The 22,663-nt window shown below is 39.5% G+C and overlaps 1 protein-coding gene across 2 annotated transcripts in view; it reads right to left on the reverse strand.

Moving 5' to 3' along the window:
• ptprr (protein tyrosine phosphatase receptor type R) overlaps window positions 1–22,663 on the reverse strand; it is a 41,166-nt gene that overhangs the window by 3,962 nt on the left and 14,541 nt on the right. The window contains exons 3-15 of one of the 2 annotated variants that reach the window (XM_074698628.1): window positions 14,668–14,781; window positions 14,436–14,585; window positions 13,812–13,919; window positions 11,568–11,690; window positions 11,206–11,327; window positions 10,988–11,122; window positions 7,316–7,505; window positions 5,674–5,758; window positions 3,608–3,687; window positions 832–969; window positions 631–741; window positions 383–540; window positions 185–298 (exon numbers count right to left, since the gene is read on the reverse strand). In XM_074698628.1, coding sequence (XP_074554729.1) covers window positions 185–298; window positions 383–540; window positions 631–741; window positions 832–969; window positions 3,608–3,687; window positions 5,674–5,758; window positions 7,316–7,505; window positions 10,988–11,122; window positions 11,206–11,327; window positions 11,568–11,690; window positions 13,812–13,919; window positions 14,436–14,585; window positions 14,668–14,781 — 1,628 coding nt within the window. Of the gene's footprint in view, window positions 1–184; window positions 299–382; window positions 742–831; window positions 970–3,607; window positions 3,688–5,673; window positions 5,759–7,315; window positions 7,506–10,987; window positions 11,123–11,205; window positions 11,328–11,567; window positions 11,691–13,811; window positions 13,920–14,435; window positions 14,586–14,667; window positions 14,782–22,663 lie in introns of both variants that reach the window. The other variant, XM_074698627.1, reaches the window with a different exon arrangement.

The raw sequence follows: 22,663 nt of genomic DNA on the forward strand, positions 1-22,663 counted from the left end.
AACAACAATTAGCCATAACACAGGGCTTCAAATTTGGGGCTAACAAACCACAAGGGGGTGACTTCAACTTCTCATAATCTATAATCTGCCTTTTGTTTGGTGTGTGTGTGTGTGTGTGTGTTTGTGTGTGTGTGTGTGTGTGTGTGTGTGTGTGTGTGTGTGTGTGAGTGTGTGTGTGCGTCACCTGTCGGCTCTGAGCTGACACGTGATGCCCAGCACATCCACCACTCCTTCAAGCTGCAGCTGCCGACAGCCTATCGTCGTCGCAATGAAGCAGCCCGTTCGACCAATCCCGGCACTGCAGCAGAGGAGCATGGGAAATGGAGTTATCTCAGATTTAAAATAAAATAAAGTCAGTTAATCTTGTGTCTTCTTTCTTTACCTGCAGTGGATGATAACCGGCCCCGTGGAGTCGGCCGCCCGTCTGTCCGCCTCTACGTCGGTCATCAGCTGCAGCAGGGGCATGGTGGAGTCCGGGGTTTTGTGGTCGGGCCACGATGTGTACCAGTAATGCTGCAGCACGCGGGTTTGATTCCCACACTTCAAAACAAATAGAAACGTTATTCCAAACCGTAAAAATGTGGAAACTTTTCTACATCCTGTACGAACATCAAGGAAATATTTGTCCACCTTGAGTGTGAGGTTGCGTGCGGTGTAATGTTCGCTCTCTCGGACGCTGTTCACCAACACTTCAACCTTCCCATAGATCCCCCTCTTCTCCGGCCAGTAGAGAACGCATTTCTACACAGAGGATCAGAAAACAGGGATGTTATTCAAAGTTTGTGTGTTCAAGTTTGGCTCCTTTTCTGCTGCTGAGCATTTAAACGTTACCTCGTTCTTCTCCTTCAGTTTGGTGATCATGACGATGACGGGCGACTCCTCCTGCCACGCCATCTGCCAGAAGTCGTTCACCGTGTTCACCATGGGGCCCTGAGTGGCGATGAATGCTTTCTGTTCGCTGAGGTAACCCTGGGAGAAGAGACCGTCACAAAACAGAGAAAGAGCTTCTTAAACAGAACGATAACGACTTGATTTCATGTTTTTGATTTTAAAAAAAGTTATCGTCCATTAACCACTACAGATGTTATACGTCTACGAACAGATGCTAACCTCTGGCTTAGCTAAAGGTTAGCATTAAACAACTTTAGGCCTAGACTTCCTTGTCCTTGCTATGTTCAGGTCTACAACGTCAACACTTCATGTTTTGGTTCATTACATCCCCAGAAAAGTGGTAGTTTTTCTGTTTCTGGTGAGTCTCTGTTTCGCTGTTAATAGTAAGTTACACAGAGGCTGTACCCTGGGCTACTTTAAGAGTTTAAATTGGAAAAGTTAGGGGGTGTTTTTTATAATTAGCAGGTCTTAAGTCAAGCTTTGTCAGGTCTATCCTCAAGAAGTGAAAAAAAACAACTTTTAAAATTTTATTTTGTTGATTTAAAGCCATATAACTCATTTCTGATGCATTCAAGGAAGTCGGGAAATCTCAATGCTGGTGTGTTTTTGTCTTATACTGAGTAGAAAATGTCTTTTTTGGCTTAAAATGAGCCACGTTCAACTGGAAAGTCCAGAAAAATGATTTATTTTAAGTTATTTAAAGAAAATTTACTTGTATTAAGACATTATTTTAGTTTTAAGCAAATTTTCCAGCAAATTTTTCTTGTTCCATTGGCAGATTTTTTTACTAGTTACAAGCAATTCAGACCCCATTTTCATATTCAAATAATGTATAATAACAATTTTTACTTAAAATAAGACAAAAACACTTGATAAGATTTCAGTTTTGTGCAGTGTAAGGCATCAAACAGATTTGTGTTTGGGTGTAAAATGTCCGATTAGGTGAGGTTGTTTCTCTCTGTCCTGCCTGCTTTTGCTCTCCATACCAACCATTTTTCCTGAACTCACCCAAACCTGCTCATAAGTCACTGATCAAAACTACTTGGACAACAAACAGAAACCAGAACATCTCTCAGACTAAAAGCTACAGATAAATCCAGGGTATTTTCTTTATTATGTATTTCACATGCGGGGGAAAAGGTCGGAGAAAGATGAGGAAAGTTTGGGTCGTGAAACCATAATCTGTCTTTTCTCTCTGAAGTGAATGTGTTTACATTCTTTACACTCTCTGCGTTAGCATGAACAGTAGGACGAAGCCTCTGCTCTCTCCTGTTTAAACTGCTTTCCTGACAGGAAGACCGTCTATTGTATCGGAGTCTGAGAGCAACATTACACACTGCTGCCCGAGTGTACTTTCACTGCCCGTGTGTGACTACGTGTGTGTGTGTGTGAGGGAGAACTGGTAAACTGACATTCCAGATGAGTGAGGTGATTGTTGTGTTTGTTGTCATGTTTATAGCTCATCTAGGGCAGGAGTCTTCAATCTGCTGCTCTTTGACTCCTTTGCAGTGGCTCCTTGTAGCTTTAAATAAAAATATTATTGAAATAAATAATTTTTATTTTTCTTACAGAGGGTATTGATGACTGAAGACGCTGACACTAAATAAAATCCTGTGTTAACATTTAGTTGAACTAAATCTTCATCCCATCTGTCAATAAAGCCTGCCACCGCTCTACTTCACCTCCTACAACATCAACAGCCCACCAGCTTTCCATGCACCTGTGGCTGACACAAAAAAAACAGTAATTCAAAATTTTTTGATTTTTTTTAAGTTTTGAAATTGTAAATTTGAAATTTGTTGCATTTTTACTATTTCACTTTTTTAAAGTTTTTTCTCTGTTTTAATTATTATAATTTTAATTTTTGCAAATTTTAGATTTTTGCAACTTTCTGATCTTTTTTAAATATTAGCAATTTTTAAAAAATTTTATTATAATTTTTAATTTTTTTAATTTTATTTTTGCTTTTTTTGCAATTTTTTAAAAAAGATTTCTTTTGAAAAAACATTAGCAAATTTATTTTTAAAACATCATCAATGTATTATTTCAAACATCAAAAAAATATATCTAAACTTGTATAAATAATCAATTCACCTTTTTTTATATTTTTTAAGTATTATCTTTTAAATGTTTGCAAATATTAGATTGTTGCAACTTTCTGAAATTTTTTTTTTTTTTTTAAATGCTATTTTTTAAAATTTCATTATAAATTTGTTAAATTTCTTTTTTTTATTTTTGCTTTTTTATTTTTTGCAATTTTTTAAAAAGATTTCTTTTGAAAAAACATTAGCAAATTCATTTTAAAAACATCATCAATGTATTATTTTATACTTCAAAAATATATATCTAAACTCGCACAAATCATCATTCCCTTAATTTAACTATGTAAAGATTTAATACACTTTATTGTGAAGATAAAGTTGATTTTGTGGCTCCTGAATGACTTTAATCCAGGTGAGCTGAGGAAAAATGGCTCCTTTTAAGTGAAGGTTACAGACCCCCGATCTAGTGACCATTGAGCAGCAGAGAAAAGAGCCAGTGACTCACAAAGCGAGGATCACAGACGAAGCTCTGAAACCAGATTTTAAGTGGTTGAAGCAAAAAGACCAGGAGGAGAGACTTTAGTCTGATCCAGTCAGTCAAAGAAGGTAGTTTAGTTTTTCCACCTTTTTTAAGACAGTATAGAGTTTTTCCTACTAAGTCTAAGTCTACTCACCCGTATGTAGTTAGCGTTGATGTACGAGCTCAGCAGGTCGTTGCAGCTCTTGGACTTCAGGATCACTCTGGAGTGAGGGTCTAGAAGAGACAGCAAAGAGAGAGGTTCAGAAAAGAGTGATAGTTCTGATCAGACATTAAGATTTGGGCTTTCATATTTGGGTCTTGATCTCATTTCAGGGTCAGGTTTTAAATCACATAAGGGCTAGAAATCAGGTCCTTCTTTTCTGCCAGATTAAGTTTAAGTCTCTTATATTGTTTTGACTCAAACTTGGGCCTCTTTTAGACTGTTTTGACTGGTTTTTAAAATTGTATAGGCTTTGTTCAGACTAATTTTTTAAGGCTGTTTCAGGCTCCATTTTACCTGTTTTTGAACATACTGTGTGATCTCTGTCCCTTTTATGTCGTTTATGGTCCTAGCCCCTTTGTTTTTATGGCTTTGATTATTTTTAAAAAGTTCTATATAATATATATATAATAATAAATACATAAGTTATATAATAAATAATATAATGTATTTGGTTCCACACTGTTGGTTGTGGCTGCCTGTTGCAGTAGCTCCATCTTCTTTGTCTGTTTCTTGTAATTATTTTGTCTCTTTCTATGGCTCATTTGTTGGACATGGACACCAAACTGGTTTTGTCTTCAGTGATATTTTTACTATTTCTGCTCCTGTATTTGTCTGGAGATCCAACATGTAACCATGGCTGCATTGTTTACATGTGAAATCAGCTGTTAGCAGTCTGTAGCATGTCAATGCTAACTGGTGCTAGGCCGGATGTTTCCCCACAAGGTGAGAAGAAGGAGGTGAGGACGACGTGCTGGTTCTCAGGTGTGAGCTAAGAAGTGACGACATGGACCTGTCCTTCCATCCATCGTTATTAGGAATGTAAGATCTATCTCCAATAAGATGGACGAGCTAGCCGTGCTAACCCAGCAACAGAGGGAATACCAGAGGGCAGAGTAGCATCATGCTATTCACAGACATGGCTAACAGAGCTAACACCAGACACCAACGCCACATGTGAAGAGCTTCACCTGCTGTGAGCAGACAGGATCCAGGAGACAGAGACTGAACAGACTGCTGAAGAAGCTCAGTCCTGGACCCTGTGGAGGTGGAGGCTGGCTGACTGGACAATGATGGACAAGCTGTCAGCATCTATTTTCTTATGGAGCTTTTTACACTTTCTTACTTTGGTTTTCTTGATTACTGCTGTGACTCCACCTTAATTTGAATGAATTTTAAGCCTCTTTTAGAGTCTACTTTCACTCTTTTGATACCTGTTTTGTTTCTTGTCAATCACGTCAACCAAGCCTCAGTCATAATCCGATTTTTGGGGGGCTCTTTCAGTCTGACAGTTTAGGTTTTTGTAGAATTTGTTTGAATTTTTTTCAGCATTTTAAATGTTCGGATTATTTTTTTCAGTTTGAGTCTTGGTTTTGATTATCATGACTCTAATCTAATTTAGTTTTCTTCAAACTCTATCTGAACTCAGCTTATCTTCACGCTTTGTTCTGACCCTTGATCTCAAACTGGACTGGACCCTGACGGTGAAGACCTCAGAAAACTGGACCACAGGAAGGAGTTTGACGGACAGGAGGCTTAGGTGAGCATTCCTTCGCCTTGATTGGCCGGAAGGAAGGAAGGAAGGAAAGAGCGCCCCCTCCCTCACTGCTGTATTGATAACCCCTCCCCCTCCTCAAGACATGAGCACACACCAATAACCATCATTGTGTTTGTGTGTGTGTGTGTGTTACATAAGGTCTTAATCAGGCTGAGAGCTGGACGGGCAAGAACAAACTGTGCTGAGGAAAATGTATTGTTCTGGCATGTGTGTGTTCATGTGTGTGTACGAGGTGTGTGTTTGTGGTCAGGAAAGAGGGAGGTGCGATATTAGCTGTCCTTGGCGTTGTTGGCCTTTGACCTTAAGCTCCACCCAGGTAATAAAACAACTTCCTGTTAAAATAAAGATGAGGCCTCTGGTACTGGTACTGTCTCTTAGCAACACTAAGATGACTTCCACACACACTCACACACACACACACACAAACACACACATCACTCACTGGGCAGTATGGTCTTGTATCTGTTCTTGGTCCCGTGGTTTGGAATATCCAACTCTTTGGGGTCGATGAAGTTCATCGGGATTTCCTGAGTCAGAGAAAGAGACGTTAAAAATGTTTCAACGCAGAAATAATCCCAACAAACTCCACCCTTCACAGTCCTATTCTCAATCTACACCGTAAAAGCACAAACTGAGTACAGTGGGGGAAAAAGTAATCAACTTTTTTCTCATCACATTTATTTCCAAAGCTGCTGTTCAAACGAAATTTCTCCCAGACATTGGTATTAACTCAAATAATCCACACATGAAAAGAAATCACAACGTTCAGGTCCATAAATAATGATTATGGTGAATTAAGTACGATAACACAGGAAAAAAGTATTGAACACACTAACTGAGACTCATCTAATACTTAGTGGAGAAGCCTTTGTTTGCAATGACAGCTTCCAGAAGCTTCTTGTATGTTTGAACTAATCTGAGAGTCAACTTTGCCGTGTGCTTTGGATCGTTGTCCTGCTGGAAGGTCCAGCCACGTCTCATCTTCATCATCCTGGTGGATGGCAGCAGATTCAGATCAAGAATTTCCCCATACATGGCTCCATTCATTGCTCCGTCAGTTATATGAAGTTTGCCAACACCATGAGATGAGAAACAACCCCATGCCATGATGCTTCCACCTCCAAACTTCACTGTTGGTGTAGTTTTTTTTGGCTGATGTGCAGAGCCATTTCTCCTCCAAACATGGTCTGTAGTATGACAGCCCAAAAGTTCAGTTTTGGTCTCATCTGACCAGACAACATTCTCCCAGTATTCTACAGGCTTGTCAAGATGCTGTTTAGCAAACTTTAAACCAGCTTCAACATGCCTTTTCTTGAGGAATGGAGTCTTGCGGGCTGAGCGTTCATGGATAAGTGCATTGCCTATTGTTTTCTCTGTAACAATTGTACCTGCTGCCTCCAAGTCTTTCTGGAGCACTTTCAGTGTGGTCCTTGGCTCGTTGAGTCCTCTTCTGACTATCTTTCTGACTCCCTGGTCAGAAATCTTCAAGGAGCTCCTGTGCGTGGCCTGTTGATGGTAAGGTGGTGCTTCTTCCACTTGTGAATAATGGCCCCAACGGTGCTGACTGGAATATTCAGGTGCTTTGATATAAGTCTGTAACCAGTCCCATTCTGATGCTGAGCAACAATCAGGTTGTGAATGTCTTCAGAGAGCTCTTTGCCTTTACCCATCATGAGGTGTGTGCTGTTTAACTGCTTGGTGAAAAAACAACCTTTTTTATAGGACCATCAATTTGCTCTAGCCCAGCTGATGTTGGTTTGCACTAATTGGAAGTTCAAGTAATAATTACTGACAGATTTCAGGTGGTATGGTGCATTTCCTGTCCAAAGTATACAGCCTTTCCATGGTGTGTTCAATACTTTTTTCCTGTGTTATCGTACTTAATTCACCATAATCATTATTTATGGACCTGAACGTTGTGATTTCTTTTCATGTGTGGATTATTTGAGTTAATACCAATGTCTGGTAGAAATTTTGTTTGAATTGCAGATTTGGAAACTTTTGAAGCTTGTCTGTTTTTCATATCAACAGGGAGAACTCACTTTATATTCAGAAATGTGTCTGATTTAACGTGAACTACTCACGGCGAACTCTGCGTGAAGTTTGTGTGTGTTGTTAACGATGTCGCGGAGCTGCTGTCGCGTCAGCGGCCGGCCAGCTGACAGCAGATACTCCCTGGCGGCTGCTTCTCTGGGGGTCACCACCGAAACGTTCAGGGGCTCCACGGAGCCCAGGGCCGACATGTCCAACACCAGGGAGACGTTGGAGCCTCGTCTGGAGGGTAAGGATGGAAAGAAAGAGGAAAAAGAAGTTGTTTGAAGTTAATCACAGAGATTTCCTCTTTACTGGTTTGTTGCAGACTTTGTGTTGTGAGGTAGGAGAGCGTTTCTGAAACAGTTAAAAAACGAAGGGATCGTTTTATGACAGCAGAAGAAGAGAAGCATGAGAAGAAAAGACAAGGTGTGCTTTGATGAGCTGTGGGTGTGTGGACTCTCTCTGTCTGGCTACGTGTCGGACAGCTTCCTCTCCAGGATGCTGCTACTTCCTACTCGTCTGATTGCTGATTGGCTGCTGTCCAGAGTGAACCACACACACACACACACACACACACACACAAAGAGACACAGACAACAAGAAAAACATCCTGTTCTCACTCGGAGGCTGAAATCTTCCTCCCCTCTCACCTGAAGAAACACAGAGTTCTCCACACTCTAACACCCTTCGCTCGGCGCCGTGATGTAACCAGAACAAAATGGCCTCTGAGGTTCAAATCTGCGAGCGCAGATACAGGCTGTGCTCGAAAACCCAGCCACAGATAAAGATGTTTTCTTTACAGTTACAAAACTTCTTGAGAGGGAAATGAACGACCGCCAGGTTGTGAAGGAGCACTTACAGAAACACTCGCCGCTCACATCGCCACTGACACTCTGAAAAATGAGGGCAGACTTATATAACCACCAAAACGCCGGTTTCCCACACCCAAACCTCGCACTCGAACACAAAAAGAGAATTTTTAAAGTGCCTGAAGATCAGTGGGATCATAACGGCTGGAGGATTTCAGCTCCTGTTCGCAGGAAGGTAAATCAGTTTAAGGTGGAACATTTCCAAAAGCTTTACCTGCATGAAGGGTAACTTATTTGGCAATGCAACAACTTTATTTCATCAATTCCTCTTCACTGGAGAGACACACAAAGCATCACATCATGTTTTCTCCAATGGCACAAAATAATTTGTTGGAGATCACCCTGAAGCACAGGGCACTGCATCGTGTTTTCTCCACCAGAGCGTGAGGGGATTGAGACGTCTGGGAAGACTTTGTTTTCTCCACTTTTCAGAAACTTCTCGGTTTGCTGAAGGACATCCATTTTTTAGTGTTTTCTCCAATAAAACGAAAAACTTAAGGTCTTTTTCATGTTGAATTCTACTACAAGGATACTGCAGAGTGTGTGATGTCTATTTCCTCAAAAGCAGATCCTTAAAAACTGCTTATGGTGAATTCCTTAAAAGCTACTTTATTATATGTCTCAAGTGGAAAAGTGAACATTGTGATGTTTTCTCCACTTTCTAGAGTCTCATCATTTTTTTATTGGAGCTAAAATTTTCAGGCAATTGAATTAAATTTTCCCTTCTAGGGGAGTCCTTGGTTTCTCTATTTTTAACATTAGAAGGGCAGCTTTAAGATCTATGTTTTTTTCCCCTTAAAGCAGAATATCTGAGAAGGAAGGAAAACCCCATTTTCTCCACTGGATTTCCTTTAAAAATCATTTTTTAAATTCACTCTACAGGAAGGATAACCTCACATTTTCCCTAAAACTGCTCCCTTCAAGGAACTTTCTCCACTTGGAGAGTACATAAATTGTTCATTAATTCTATTTTCTCCTCTAGATGCACACATAATACTACTGTCCCACATTTCCCACACTGAAAGTGCAGACCTAAATCATTATTTTTTCCTACTATCCCTTTTATATACTGTTGTTTTTGCACATCATCCCACCACTCACTGTTATGGCCAAACGCTGGTCTTGTACTGTACTTATTTGTTTTTATGTAAACATGTAAATAGTAATTTTTTTCTATATTTCTTCAAATTTCTAATTTAATATTCTCATTCTTTTACTATTCTTTTTTTTTTTTGCATTTATTGCACTTTTTTGTGAGCTGCTATGGTGAAAAATTTCCCCTGTGGGGGATCAATAAAAGAATATTCTATTCTATTTTATTCTATTCTACATTCTATTCTAAACTTAAAGTCTTTTTGGACAAGAGGGTAACCTTAAGGAATTTTGATCACATTTTCTCCACTAAAAGTGCACTCCTTATTCATCTTTGTCATGTTTTCTCCACTACTAGAGTCCCTAACATGTCTATAACAACCTTTTCTCCACATTTTACACCACTGTGCCAATTTTTGCTGGAAGGCCACCCTTAAAAGCACTTTTATTGTTAGAGAAAGTATAATCAATGGAATAAAAACTGAAATCACATTTTCTCAGCTAGATGTTTTTCCTTAAAAGTCATTTTTTTTAGATTTTCTCTCCTGGACACATATCCTTTAGGGACTTAAATCACATTTCTCCGCTAAAATTGCACCTCTTGCAGAACTTTACCATGTTTTCTCTAATAGAAGGGTTCATTATTTTGGTGTAATCACATTTTCTCCACTAAAGGGCTCACACTATACAACAGCACAGTATTTCCTTCAGCTGACAGGTAGTTTTTCAGTGAAATAAATTAAACAAAAGGGAAAAAAAATCTACAGGGACAGTTTTTTTTACAATTTCCCTACAGGAAACAAAGCATTAAGGGACTTCAGTCACATTTTCTCCACTGAAACTGCACTCCTGTGGATCTTAATCTTATTTTCTCTCCTTAAAGGATTCCTGGTGTTGATGTGATCACTGTTTGTCCACCAGAGGGCACCCTTAACACTACAGCACCACACAAAGAGGCATCTTTAAGGGATTTTTCCATACTTTTTTACTGGAAAGGCTTTCAGAAATGTTTTATCTTGAGATCTCTCTACCAAAAGATCCACAACTCCTGGCTAACAGCTTCTGTAGTAACACACCACTAAATGACACACAGCACATGTGATGAAACGTTCAGATTGAGTCTGTCTCCACAGGTGAACAAAGAGCCGAGGGCAGAGCCATAAAACGAGGAAGGTCAGATGTTGGATTTGGAAAGCTGATGTAGATTTTATATGAATTGAAGGAAATGGGCTAAAAAATAATAATGCAGAAACTTTCTTTATCTTTCAGCTTCTGAGGAGGGTTCATATAGAGGAGTGTATAAGGTACAATGACCTGACACCAAGAAAAACATCACAGAGGAAATGTTCAAAAGGAAGCCTCCCTTCACATAAACACCACTCTCAGGTCACCTATATATATACACACACTCTGTTATATACACACACTCTGTTATACACACACACTCTGTGTACATTGTTTATGGAGGAAACCTACTTCACTATCTGAATATCTGAATGTAAGCCCAGAGTGCCGAGGACACAAAAACACACACATCTCACGGTTTAAAGCCTCCTCATCGGCACGTACGCAGGTCAACACCTGACTCCAGCAACAATCACAGGTTAGAGGTGACTGTTCTCAAAACACACACTAACACACACAAAAGCACAATGTGTTTTTCTGGTAAGGAATATGGTGGACAGGATGACCCTAATCTGTGAACATTAAGAAAGGGGAGGAGCTTAATGAAGGGGGAGGAGCCTAATTGTGAGAAAATACCTTTCTTGTAATCCTGCTGCCGGTTTCATCCTGAAAGGCGAGGGGCAGGGCTTTAGCTCGTTAGGGACCGTCACCGGGGCAGCGCCAACAAGGGGGGCGTGGTCAAAGCTGCTGAAGACAGGTACAGGGGCGGGGCTACAGGAGAAGACAAGAGAAGTTTGAAACCCGTTCTGAAATTTTTATTTTTTGTTTTTTGTTACAACACTCAGCAGACGTACCTCGGCAGAGGAACAACAGGCGGAGCGAGTCGGCGGCAGGCTATGATTGGCTGCTGCAGGGGAATGGGCGCGGCTACAGTTGGAGGGAGCTCAGCTTGGACCATGCTTCCTGACGTCACAGCCTGCAGAAAACATCAACCAAGATCCATAACATTTTATTGTTTATCTTTCGCTCAAACTGTGACCATCTTAAATTTGAGTTATGAAGAATTAAAATTTGTTTGATCCATTAAATTTTTAAAAGTGAAAAAGTCAATCAAATATAAATTAATTTAAATGAAAAAACAATATTCTCCTTCTTTTTTTCATATCTTTTATTTAATTTGTTCATGAAAGAAGCAGGTGACATATCACGGACTCACCTTGGTGCCCTTTGACCTCTGGGCGGAGTCTGAAAGGACGGTTGGCGTCAGGTGCAGGTCAGGGGGCGGGGCTTTCAGCTGTCTGTCAGAAACCTGAACCTTCTCCTTGAGTCGGTACAAAACCTGCAAACAAGAGAGGAGAGAAAAACTCAACATACACTTGTTTTCTTTTTTTTGTGATCAAATTTTTATTGAAATTTAACATCAAACAAAAACAGGGAAAAAAATTTTTAAAAAGTCAAATTTTGAGTCAAGTTTTTCTAACTTTGTATACCTGTAAATAAAAGGGAGTGTAATAGATAAGTGGATATATTTTGATATTTTTGTATTTAACTGTCCTGAAAGGACTTTGTATGTTCCTCCCTGAAAAAAAATAAAATGTTCAAAAAATAAAACTGAATCTCAAAGTATTTTTTTTTCTTACTCTTCTTCTTTTTTTGGAATCAAAACCACATTCAATTTAAGCCAAATCAGCGAGAGTTCAACCATAAAACTAATAAAAAAATTCAAAGCTGTTTTTTAAGTGATCACAGAATAAAAAGAATAAAAAATCCTGAAAATAAGATTAAATTTATCATAAAAACCTTCAGTCTTCAAATAACCCAGCACAAAACAGATTAAATGATTTTTATGAGATTTCATTTCTTTGTGCGAGAGCTCCCTCTTGTGGATCAAAGTCCTACTGCAACTATTTACTGTTTCATACAGTTTGAGTAAGTTAAAGTAACATACCCTTTTTTTCACAGTATCTTACAGCTGAAACAAAAGATCTACAGATGACCTCCTGCCAATTCAATACAGACAAAATAATAAAAAAGGACCTAAGATACTTAATTTATCTGAAAGTTAAAAATTCAAACTACTTAAGTGCACATATTTCTGAGTTTTCCAAATTAATCTGCCTCCACAGATACCTTTGTTATCAGTCAGTTTGATGGTCTTGTGGTAACATAGAAATGTGGAAAACAGATGAAAAAGTTTTAATTACTAATTATAGTATATACTATTTTCGTTCAAACTTTTATAATGACTTGATTTCGCTTGACAAAACCAAGTAATTATATTTTATCCTAAAGCCACTGAAGTCTTTGTAGCCGCATATTTAGATATTCTTGTTGTTTCCTGGTGCAAATGAAAATGCTTCATCTAAGTAAATTTTCCTTTTTTTATTTTGTCCTTTTACCCTAAAGTAGGGCTGAACAGTTTTGGAAAATAATCTACTTGGGATTTTTTTGGACCAATGTTGCGATTGCGGTTAAGCATGCGGTTTATCTTTTGCATTATTTACTAAACACAATAAATTAACCGTTCCACAGTAAGACCAAATAAACAATTCTTTCCTGTAGGCCAGGCTTACATGTTAAGATGTAATGAGATGAATTGATACAAATAACATTTCTTTATTTAACGATAACAATCACAGCAGAATATTGACGGATTGATTTAACTTCAAACCTTGTAGACGTGTGATAATATTATCATTAAATACCTTGAAAAATCAGAGAAAGGAACAAAGCGCTGCAGAACAACAGGCCTAAAAATTTGAAAAATAACCATAAATCCTCTCCTCTCTGAATCCTACACTTAATAAAGTGCAGAAATGTAAACAAAACCAAATCTCCGGCTCAGCCACTGAAATATGTCAATATGTGGAATGCACTTTTTAAATACACTTTAAAAATTTTCCTCTTTTTTTTAATTGCAGCTTTTGCGATTTGAAAATTGCGTTCTTTTATATTGCGATGTCGGTTTAGATTTGATTAATTGTTCAGCCCTAAAGATCAACTAAAGTCAGAAAACACAAAGCTAGGTTAAAAACGATAGACGGCTGCTGCTAATTGCACACACACACAAAACAATATACAGGAAATGGCTCAAACACTTTTACCCTAATGGGTGAAAAATGTGATTGGAAACAGTTTTTAATTTCAGGACATTGAGCCATGGATGTCACAGAACAGACTTCATGTTTTTTGAAGTTGGCGTGTTATTTATGCAGCCAGCTTCAAGATTTATAAAAGACAGATTTATGACAAAATTTAACACAAAAATACTCGAGAAGATGCTGTTCAAAATGTCTTTGTCTCCACTTTGACCAAAAAAACAAGCGTGACTCCAGCCTCTAACTGAAAAATGATGAGAATTTGTCTGTTTCTGTTTTTTTCTTCCCTCTTTTTTCCAGGTTTCATCTAAAATCAAGTTGAATTGAAGTCTTATCTGCGTGTGTGTGTGTGTGTGTCTTACCATCAAGCAGGTGATGACGATTACAAAGACGGTGAAGAAGAGGACGACGGCGTAGAAACCCTCTCTGCTCCACACGTGATCCCTCTGCTCGCCCTGCAGGACGTTTTTCTGCACAAACAAAGATTCACAAAGTTTCTGACTCAACGTTGAATAGGAGGTTTTGATTTTCTTGTAATTAACTGAGTCCCCTGATGGAGTCTGTGGACGACCACTTTATTAAAATCTGCCAAAAGAAACGCCCACAGCGCCCGCGGAGTCCCTCAGAGATTTGTTAACAATTAGAAAGTGAAGGAGGAGACTTTCAGCAGCTGTTTCTGTTCGCTCTGCTCCTCACGGGGAGTTTCTGATTGTTTGGGTGATATTATTATCTCAGAGGAGCCGTCACATCCCTCACAGTAATAATATTAATCTGATCCTTGGAGCGGCTCCGCTCCTCCTCCGCTGAGCAATGGGACTTTAATACTTCCATTAAACTTTCAGCGGCAGCACTCTGCTCTCTAATAATCCCAATCCATCCTCCCGTCCGTCTCCACGGGGAGTAACGAGGCCGCTTAACGAGACCGGGTTACCTAGGAGACAGAGCGGCTGCCACACACACACAGTTTCAAACACACACACACACACCTCTGTGGAGACCTCTGTGATGCCGAAGTGTCCCAGGTGTCTGTGGAGGACCCTCACGTTCAGTGATTGGATGACCTCCTCAGCTGGGCGGGGCTCTGAAGTGCCCAGCCTATCAGAGGACACGAAGAGCTCGATGCCGTTCTTCTTCTCCTGCGACAGAAAAAAAACAAATCAACAGATCAGTTGGCGTATGTGTGTGTGTGTGTGATGCTTTGAGGTGTGTGTCACCTACATTGAGCCGGTTGATGTGCACGTGTCCTGCAGGAACACCAAGAGCTGCAGCTACACCTTCCCGAAACCAACGAAGAAGACTGACGTTCAGCCTCCGCACATCCACAGCCAGGTACTGAGGGAGGAGAGAGAAAGACAGACAGAGAGAAAGAGAGAGGGATGATTTATATTTTTTTACACAACCGTCAAAACACCGCAGAGAAAATGTGAAATAGCTCTGACAGTTTTGTCTCTGTAATCAATGTTTCATCGCTCTAAAATCCTCATTTGCAACAAAATTTATTCAGCAAAGTTTTTACTTCTACAGTGTTTTATTCAAACTCAATTTTTCACCCCTTACCCAAAAATAATGAAAAACCTTTTTAGTGAAACTTATATTTTCTTTTACACTCTTCTTTGTCTGTTTCTTGTAATTTCTTCGTCTCTTTTTCGTAATCTTTGAACTTTGTTTGGTTCATTTGTTGGTCATGGACACCAAACTGGTTTTGTCTTCAGTGATATTTTTACTACTTCTCTCCTGTGTTTGTCTGGAGATCCTACATGTAATCATGGCTGCATTGTTTACATGTGAAATTAGCTGTTAGCAGCCTGTAGCATGTTAATGCTAACTGGTGCTAGGCCGGATGTTTCCCCACAAGGTGAGGAGAAGGAGGTGCTGGTTCTCAGGTGTGAGCTAAGAAGTGACAACATGGACCTGTCCTTCCATCCATCGTTATTGGGAACGTAAGATCTATCTCCAATAAGATGGATGAGCTAGCCGTGCTAACCTAGCATCAGAGGGAATACAAGAAGGCAGAGTAGCATCATGCTATTCACAGACAGGCTAACAGAGCTAACACCAGACACCAACACCACTTTGGAAGAGCTTCACCTGCTGTGAGCAGACAGGATCCAGGAGACAGAGACTGAACAGACTGCTGAAGAAGCTCAGTCCTGGACCCTGTGGAGGTGGAGGCTGGCTGACTGGACAATGATGGACAAACTGTCAGCATCTATTTTCTTATGGAGCTTTTTGCACTTTCTATACACTTTCTTACTTTTGTTTTCTTGATTGCTGCTGTGACTCCTCCTGAATTTCCCTTCAGGGGTAAATAAAGTCTTTCTTTTCTGTTCTAAATGTACAAACCAGTCACAAACATGTCACCCTTGAATGTTAGAAGTATAAAAAGATGGATGACAGAACAGCTCCCTGAAAGATGCCAAAAACATGTGGAGCTCCCCCTAGTGAGATCTTCGTGACACTTGGTGAAATGATGACATCATCACATAAGGATCCCCTCACTGCTTCAGGACACTTTGGAGGAAACAGACCTCAAATACCAAGGTGTGCCTAAAGCTCCGCCCCCGTCAGACCTCCATTGGGTTGGCCAATCAGATGAAAGGGGTTTCTTTAAAGAGACAGAAGCTTAAAAAATAAAATGCGTTCCAGAAAGAGGCTGAAATTAGTGTTTTGAGCTGAAACTCATGTAGCGGCTGAAAAACGCCAGTCGACAGCCTTGTTACCACCAAAGGGTCCGGTAAGGATCAGTAGAGTTTGGTACGGTTTGCGTGATCCTGCTTGCGTTCCAGGCTTTTACTCAGGGGTCATGGTCCGACCCTGGACGTCTAAGCTCCTCACTTCTTTCCTCGTGGCGGTCGAATCTGTGATCTCGCCACCCAAAGTCCCCATCCAGAGTTAAAGACTGGAACCTAGATTTACCCTTTGTAGAAAGCTTTGCCTTGACTTCACTTTGACGGTTTGATACTACGCCCACGTCACTGCTGATGGTGCACCAACATGTCTGTGAACTACATTATCCAATCAACAAAAGCACAATGTCGACTGTGTTTACTTTGCATTTTTTAGTTTTTATTCCAAATTCAGACTGAAAGAGATACAATTTCAAATCTGTTTCACGTCTCGTCATCCTGTTCTTTGTTACAGAAACCATCAGCGTTCGTCTGCTGCATGTTTTTTTTTTATCCTCGTCTCCAAACAGATCGAATCATATCATCCTCCCTGCGTCTCCTGCTGTTACTTTCTCTCTGCTGCCATCCTCCCTCCCCTTCTGCCTCCCCTCCTCCTCCTCCTCCTCCTCTTGTGTGACTCCTCTGGTTCTCCCTGCAGTCTCTCAGCTCTCAGCAGCACTGATACAGAGGCAGGTGAGACACACACTAATGACTCATCCTGGATTTTACTGCAATCAGTGTGTGTGTGTGTGAGGGGAAAACAACGGGAAGCACAGCATGGGGGACGACCTGAGGGGTTTAACACACACACACACACACACACACACACACACACACAGGTTTTGATTGGTTTGTGTTACTCAGACACGCAGATAGAAGAAGTCCCCCTTGTACTAAAGAGGATACACACCTGTTCCTGTTCCTGCTCGTAAGCCTCTCATCTCAGCCAAAACCTCATTTATTTTTCTGACGTTTTTAGGTCGTGTCCTCCTAAAAAATTTATCTGAGCTTCAGACGCCACAAAGGACGACAGGAGCCGTGATTGTTTGTGGAGATATCAAACAAGCAAGAAGACAACAGAAAAAATACAAGGCAAGGTGGGCGAACACTTGAAACATGAATTAAACACCTCACTAAAAAAGAAAGACAAAAAATCTGATCTTCAACTCTCCTCATTCTGTGTTTTTTTATCTCAGGTCCAATCAGCTCTCTACTGGTGATAGCAAAAAACGACTTTAGCCCAAGATTTATCCACGTGTTTGCTAGAAGCATCTGTGTATTTTACAACAAAAGTGACGAGACATTCATCCTTCAAATTATGTCTACAAAACAAAAAAAAAAGTCATATTTCAGAGTTCACTCATCTGTTTCTGGTGAGTCTCAGTTTCACAGTAAATATAAGTTGCACGGAGGCCTCACTCGAGCAGCTGAGCCACAAAAAAACTTAAATTTGTTTAAGTTTTCTTCTGGCGTTTTACAGAGTCACCATGGAGTCAATACGTTGTTTTTTCCTCTTTAACTTTGAGATGGATTTCCATGAAATTTGGTCTCAGTTTCGCTGTAAATAGTACGTAACACAGAGGCTTCAATCTGACATACTTTGCCGTTATGAACCCAAGAATAAAACATTTTTCTGTGGTTTACTTTCATTTAACAGGTCTTAGGCCGTGTTTACACGACACCAAAAACGGTCAAATCTGATAACATTTAGTTGCGTTTTGTCTGAAAACGGAAACTTTTGAAAACGCTCTCCAGAGTGGAGAGTTTTCAAAACGCTCCCCCAACACAGAGCATGGACTGCATGCGCACTCGCAGTTTCAGGTGAAGGTTGCGCGCAGCCACAACTTCCAGTTAAGCCATTCCAGTCCAGTTGGTGGCGGTAATTCTCCTCGAGGTCGGATTGCCAACCGTCTCACACAATAAAACGGCAGAAAAAGAAAGAACAACCACAACAATGATGGCTGATTTCCAGCATACCATACATACACACATATGTCCACATCGCCAACTACTGGCCTGGCATGGCCACTACATCGTTGTGACTTGTCTTCTTGGAGTCGTATGAACGCGGATCGTTTTCACGCCGTCCTCATGTAGACGTGGGTGGCTTTTGGAAACGCAAAGGAAGAGTCTTTGTGGGAGTCTCTGTGTAAACGTGGCCTTAATTTAGTTTGAATAGCAACCATGTCACTTTCAAAAGTAAAAAGTTAAGATTTGTCGAGTTTGTCCCAAAAAGGAGACGTAGGGATGGGTACTGAATTTGGCACTTTTATAGGTACCAACCGAATTCTGCCAAAAGTACCGGGTAGGTATCTGAACGCATCCTTGTGACTGTGAGGGAGAGAAAGAGTAGGCGATTTTCCATGCTGGACATGAACACAGCACTTTAAGGTTATATATTGAAGAATAAATATGTTAAATTGAAAAAAAAAAAATCTTAAACAAACTGATATTTTTTACCACTTAAACACAAAAAAGTACCAAAAACGGGTACAGTTAAGTATCGATACCAGTTGCCAGGTACCGGGCATTGGTGCCGTATAATTTCAAATGTGATAGATACCCATCCCTAAAAGCAGAAAATTATCTTTTTGAATGTGTTAGATGAGCGGAGGTCAGCTACATTCAAGGAAATCAGGAAATCTTAGTGCTATTATCTGTTTATGAAACTGAAAAAATCATCTTTAGACTATCATCAACAGAAGCCGTGGTTACCAAATCATTTTTTTTTCTGCCTGCTTTTGCTCGCCATACAATCCGTTTTCCTGCACCAAAGCTAGCTGCTACTCGATTGGTCAACGCTGTTTGGACAACAAACATACAACAAAACATAAATATAAGAAATAGCCTAAAATTAGGATCCTTCTACGAACTAAACAGTACTTCTTTCTTGTAGGACTCAGGAGTTGCTGGTCTACCTCTGCCTTATTTGCAAAGCTCAACATGCTTCAATTACTCCCAACAAACTAATCAATTAGAGCTGAAGTAGACAAGCAAATCCTGAGTTATGCAGGATAACATTTCTGTTTTCGTCAATGGAGTCCAGTGGCTTTGGAAAAAACAGATGCGAGGACTATTTCTGGATTTTAAAAATGTTTCTGACTCCTTACATCTATGTGAAGAAAACAGCATTTTGCAGGAAAAATATTTTTCAAAATAAGAAAAGACAAACATGAAGTCTGACCTCTGCAGCTCTCCGTCCATCAGCTGGAAACACACCGACTGCTGCTGCCCTTACAACAACATGCTGTGTTCAGTGTGTGTGTGTGTGTGTGTGTGGGGGTGGTTGTTTGCTAATGGCTAAAAAAACAACATGTTCTGCTTAATTCAATATCGGGAACAATAAAACAGAGCCAGACGGACTCTACGCACACACACACTAACACACACTTACACACACTAACACACAGAGCAGATGCTATTATCAGTCTGCCCCTGGTTACAGTTTGTTCAGTTCAACAAAATCTTCTGGAGAAAGAAAGAAAGAAAAGAACAAGTCGACGTCTCTAACTGTCCTTTTTTGGTGAATAAAACTGTGTGAAACCAGATATTTTTGGACTGTAACAGAAACTGAAGAGAGTTACACTCAAACATCTTTGTATTTGGCATAAAAACAAGTTAACTGATGGAACACCAGTGAAGGTGGACGATAATTTAAGCTTCATGTTATAGAGCTAGCTGGAGCTCCTGCTGCTTTGTACAGTACATCGTCACTACGTCAACAATTTTTTTAAGGCAACCTTAAAGATTTGAAGTTTTTAAACTCAACATCTTTTTCCTCCTTTTTTGAATATTTGCTTGACTGATTTCGTAAATTGTGTTTTCTTCTGAAACTGTTGTAAACATTTACACCAGTAGATGGCGTTTTAACTATAACATCAGCAATAGTGGAAGAATTCGTAGATTTTTTAATACATTAACGGGACCAATTATATCACTTGTGTAAATCAGAAGAAATCTATATTATTAAAAAAAAAAAACCAACATATTTTTAGTTATTTTTTAAAATATTTTTTACGAGATTAATAAGCTTGATGATATAGACTAAACATTTATACTTAAGACCTGAAACAATCAATCAAGTTTCATGGAAATCAAGAAAAAAAAATGTAAAAAAAATTTAAAGCTGGATAAAAAAAATAATTTTTCCATTATTCCATAAAAAATCCAGAAACCAAAAAGAAATTTAACAACTAAGAATGAAAAAAAAAATCCAAACAGGTCTTTATAGAGTCATTACATTGTGAAAAAATTCTCAATTATTGAGACAAATTTAAAAAAATAATAATAATCATATAAACTAAAACTAAAACATTACTAAACCCCAGTTTTTAAGAATTTAGTTTAGAAAAAAAACAAAAATATTTTTATCAGGCTGGAGAAAGTGCTTCATAGATACATAAAGAAATCTCTGAAATTATCAATGAATCCCCAAAATCCTCACAGACATATTTACTGTGAAGTTTCCTTTTAGCCAAACAATCAGACCACGGCTCAGCAAACCTCAGAAACAACAACCAGGGCAGAAACAAACAAACAGGTAAACAACCACAGACGGTGAAAAATGAGAAATAAACACCTGAGCAACCTTACCGAGCAAACACATAAACATTGTTGACTCTCCCGTCGACCGCAGGAAGCTTTTCACTCAATGAACACACACACACTCTCTCTTTCTCACACTTACACACCCACAGAGCTGCCTGTCAGTCGGAGCTCAGGGACTTTTCGCTCCATTTCCTGATCTGGTCATTCACTGATCTCTGATTGGCTTAGAGGGGGACTGAGTTCAAACCTGCAGCCTGATTGGCTGTTGTCCAGGTAATGCCATTAACCAGCTGCGCTTCCTGTCAGGATCAGGTGCTATTTGTGTCCCACACACACACACACACTCGCGCACACTCACACACACACACACACACACACACACACACACACACACACACACACACATGGAGCCATAACTGCTAATTAGCTGATAGCCCCTGGGGGCAGTACAGGGGGAATCCAATTTAGGGAGAAGAGGGGGTAAAACTGTGGATATAAATAAAAAGAAAGTGTTCAGGGCGAGAGGATGAGTAATAAAACTAAAGGAGAGGAAAAAATAAAAACAAATAATAATAATAATAAATAAATAGTTGGTCACAAAAATCTTAAGTAAGAAAACAGCATAAGGAATCACAAATTAAAATGATTCAATAATCCTTTTGAAGTGTAAATAAACCAATTTATGTTCAATCTCAAGAGGAGAAAGTGCCTCATAACTCTGATATTTGTGAGGCTTTTATTTTGATGTTTCCTGTTTTATGCCTCAGTGAAAAGAACTTCCACTGGAAAAATAATAAATAAACAGTTAGTTCGCCAACTCACAACTAGCTCAGACTTAATGATCTGTCGCAACAGCAGGCGCCCTCTGCTGTTTAAATAAGGTAACAAGATACACTTTTAATCTTATGTATTTAGGTCATTTCTCTTTGATGTGTTAATTTTTCATAAACTTAAATTAATTTACATTTTGGCAGCATTTAAAGAGCACAGCATTTGCTTTTGGCCTTTTTGCAGGTTAGTTCTGGACGTACAGAACGCACAGTTTAGCTTGTGTTTTAGCCTTCAGCTCGTGTTTTAGTCTGTCTTTTAGTCTTTAGCCTGTGTTTAAGTCTGAATCCTGTGTTTTAGCCTTTAGCTTTTGGCTTTTAACTTGTGTTTGAGCCTTTAGCTTGTGGCTTTAGCTTGTTTTTAAGCTTTTGCCTCCTGTTTTTTAGCCTTCAGCTTGTGTTTTAGCCTTAAGCTTTTGTTTTTGCCTTTAGCTTGGCCTATAGCTTGTGTTTTAGCCTTAATCCTTTTTTTGCCCATAGTTTGTGTTTAAGTCTGTAGTCTGTGTTTTAGCCTTCAGCTTGTGTTTTAGCCTTAGTCTGTGTTTTAGCCTTTAGCTTGTATTTAAGCCTTTAGCTTGAATTTTTGCCTTCAGGTTTCGGCCTTTAGCCCGTGTTTTAGTCTTTAGCCTGTATTGTAGTCTTTAGCTTGTGGCTTTTAGCTTGCGTTTAAAGCTTTAGCCTGTGTTTTACCCTTAGCTCATGTCCTTTAGCTTGTGTTTTAGCTTTAGCCCTTGTTTAAGCCTTTAACTTGTTGTCTTTAGCTTGTATTTTTTTTCCTTTAGCTTGTGTTTTAGCCCTTATCTTGTGGCTTCTAGCTTGTGTTTAGCATTTAGCTTAGATTAGCTTGTGTTTTAGTCTTTAGCTTGTGGCTTTTAGCTTGCGTTTTAGTCTTTAGCTTGTGGCTTTTAGCTTGTGTTTGAAGCTTTAGCCTGTGTTTTAACCTTTAGCTCATGTCCTTTAGCTTGTGTTTTAGCCTTTAGCTGAATCACAATTTTTTTTTTTTTTTTGTAGCACAGAATAACACAGATCTCTCTTCTCAAAACTAAACTACATCATCCAGCGTCGGGTCGTCATAGAGATTTTGCTGTGCCGTAAATCAATCTGGTCCTATTAAACCCTAATTGGGAAGCTAAGGAGTAGCATTTGGGAATAACCTTTATTGGTGCTGATAAT

The sequence above is a fragment of the Halichoeres trimaculatus genome, unplaced genomic scaffold (genome assembly GCF_033239565.1).
Source record: "Halichoeres trimaculatus isolate MK-OKI-2021-1 unplaced genomic scaffold, fHalTri1.1 fHalTri1_scaffold_21, whole genome shotgun sequence".
Taxonomy (NCBI): domain Eukaryota; kingdom Metazoa; phylum Chordata; class Actinopteri; order Labriformes; family Labridae; genus Halichoeres; species Halichoeres trimaculatus.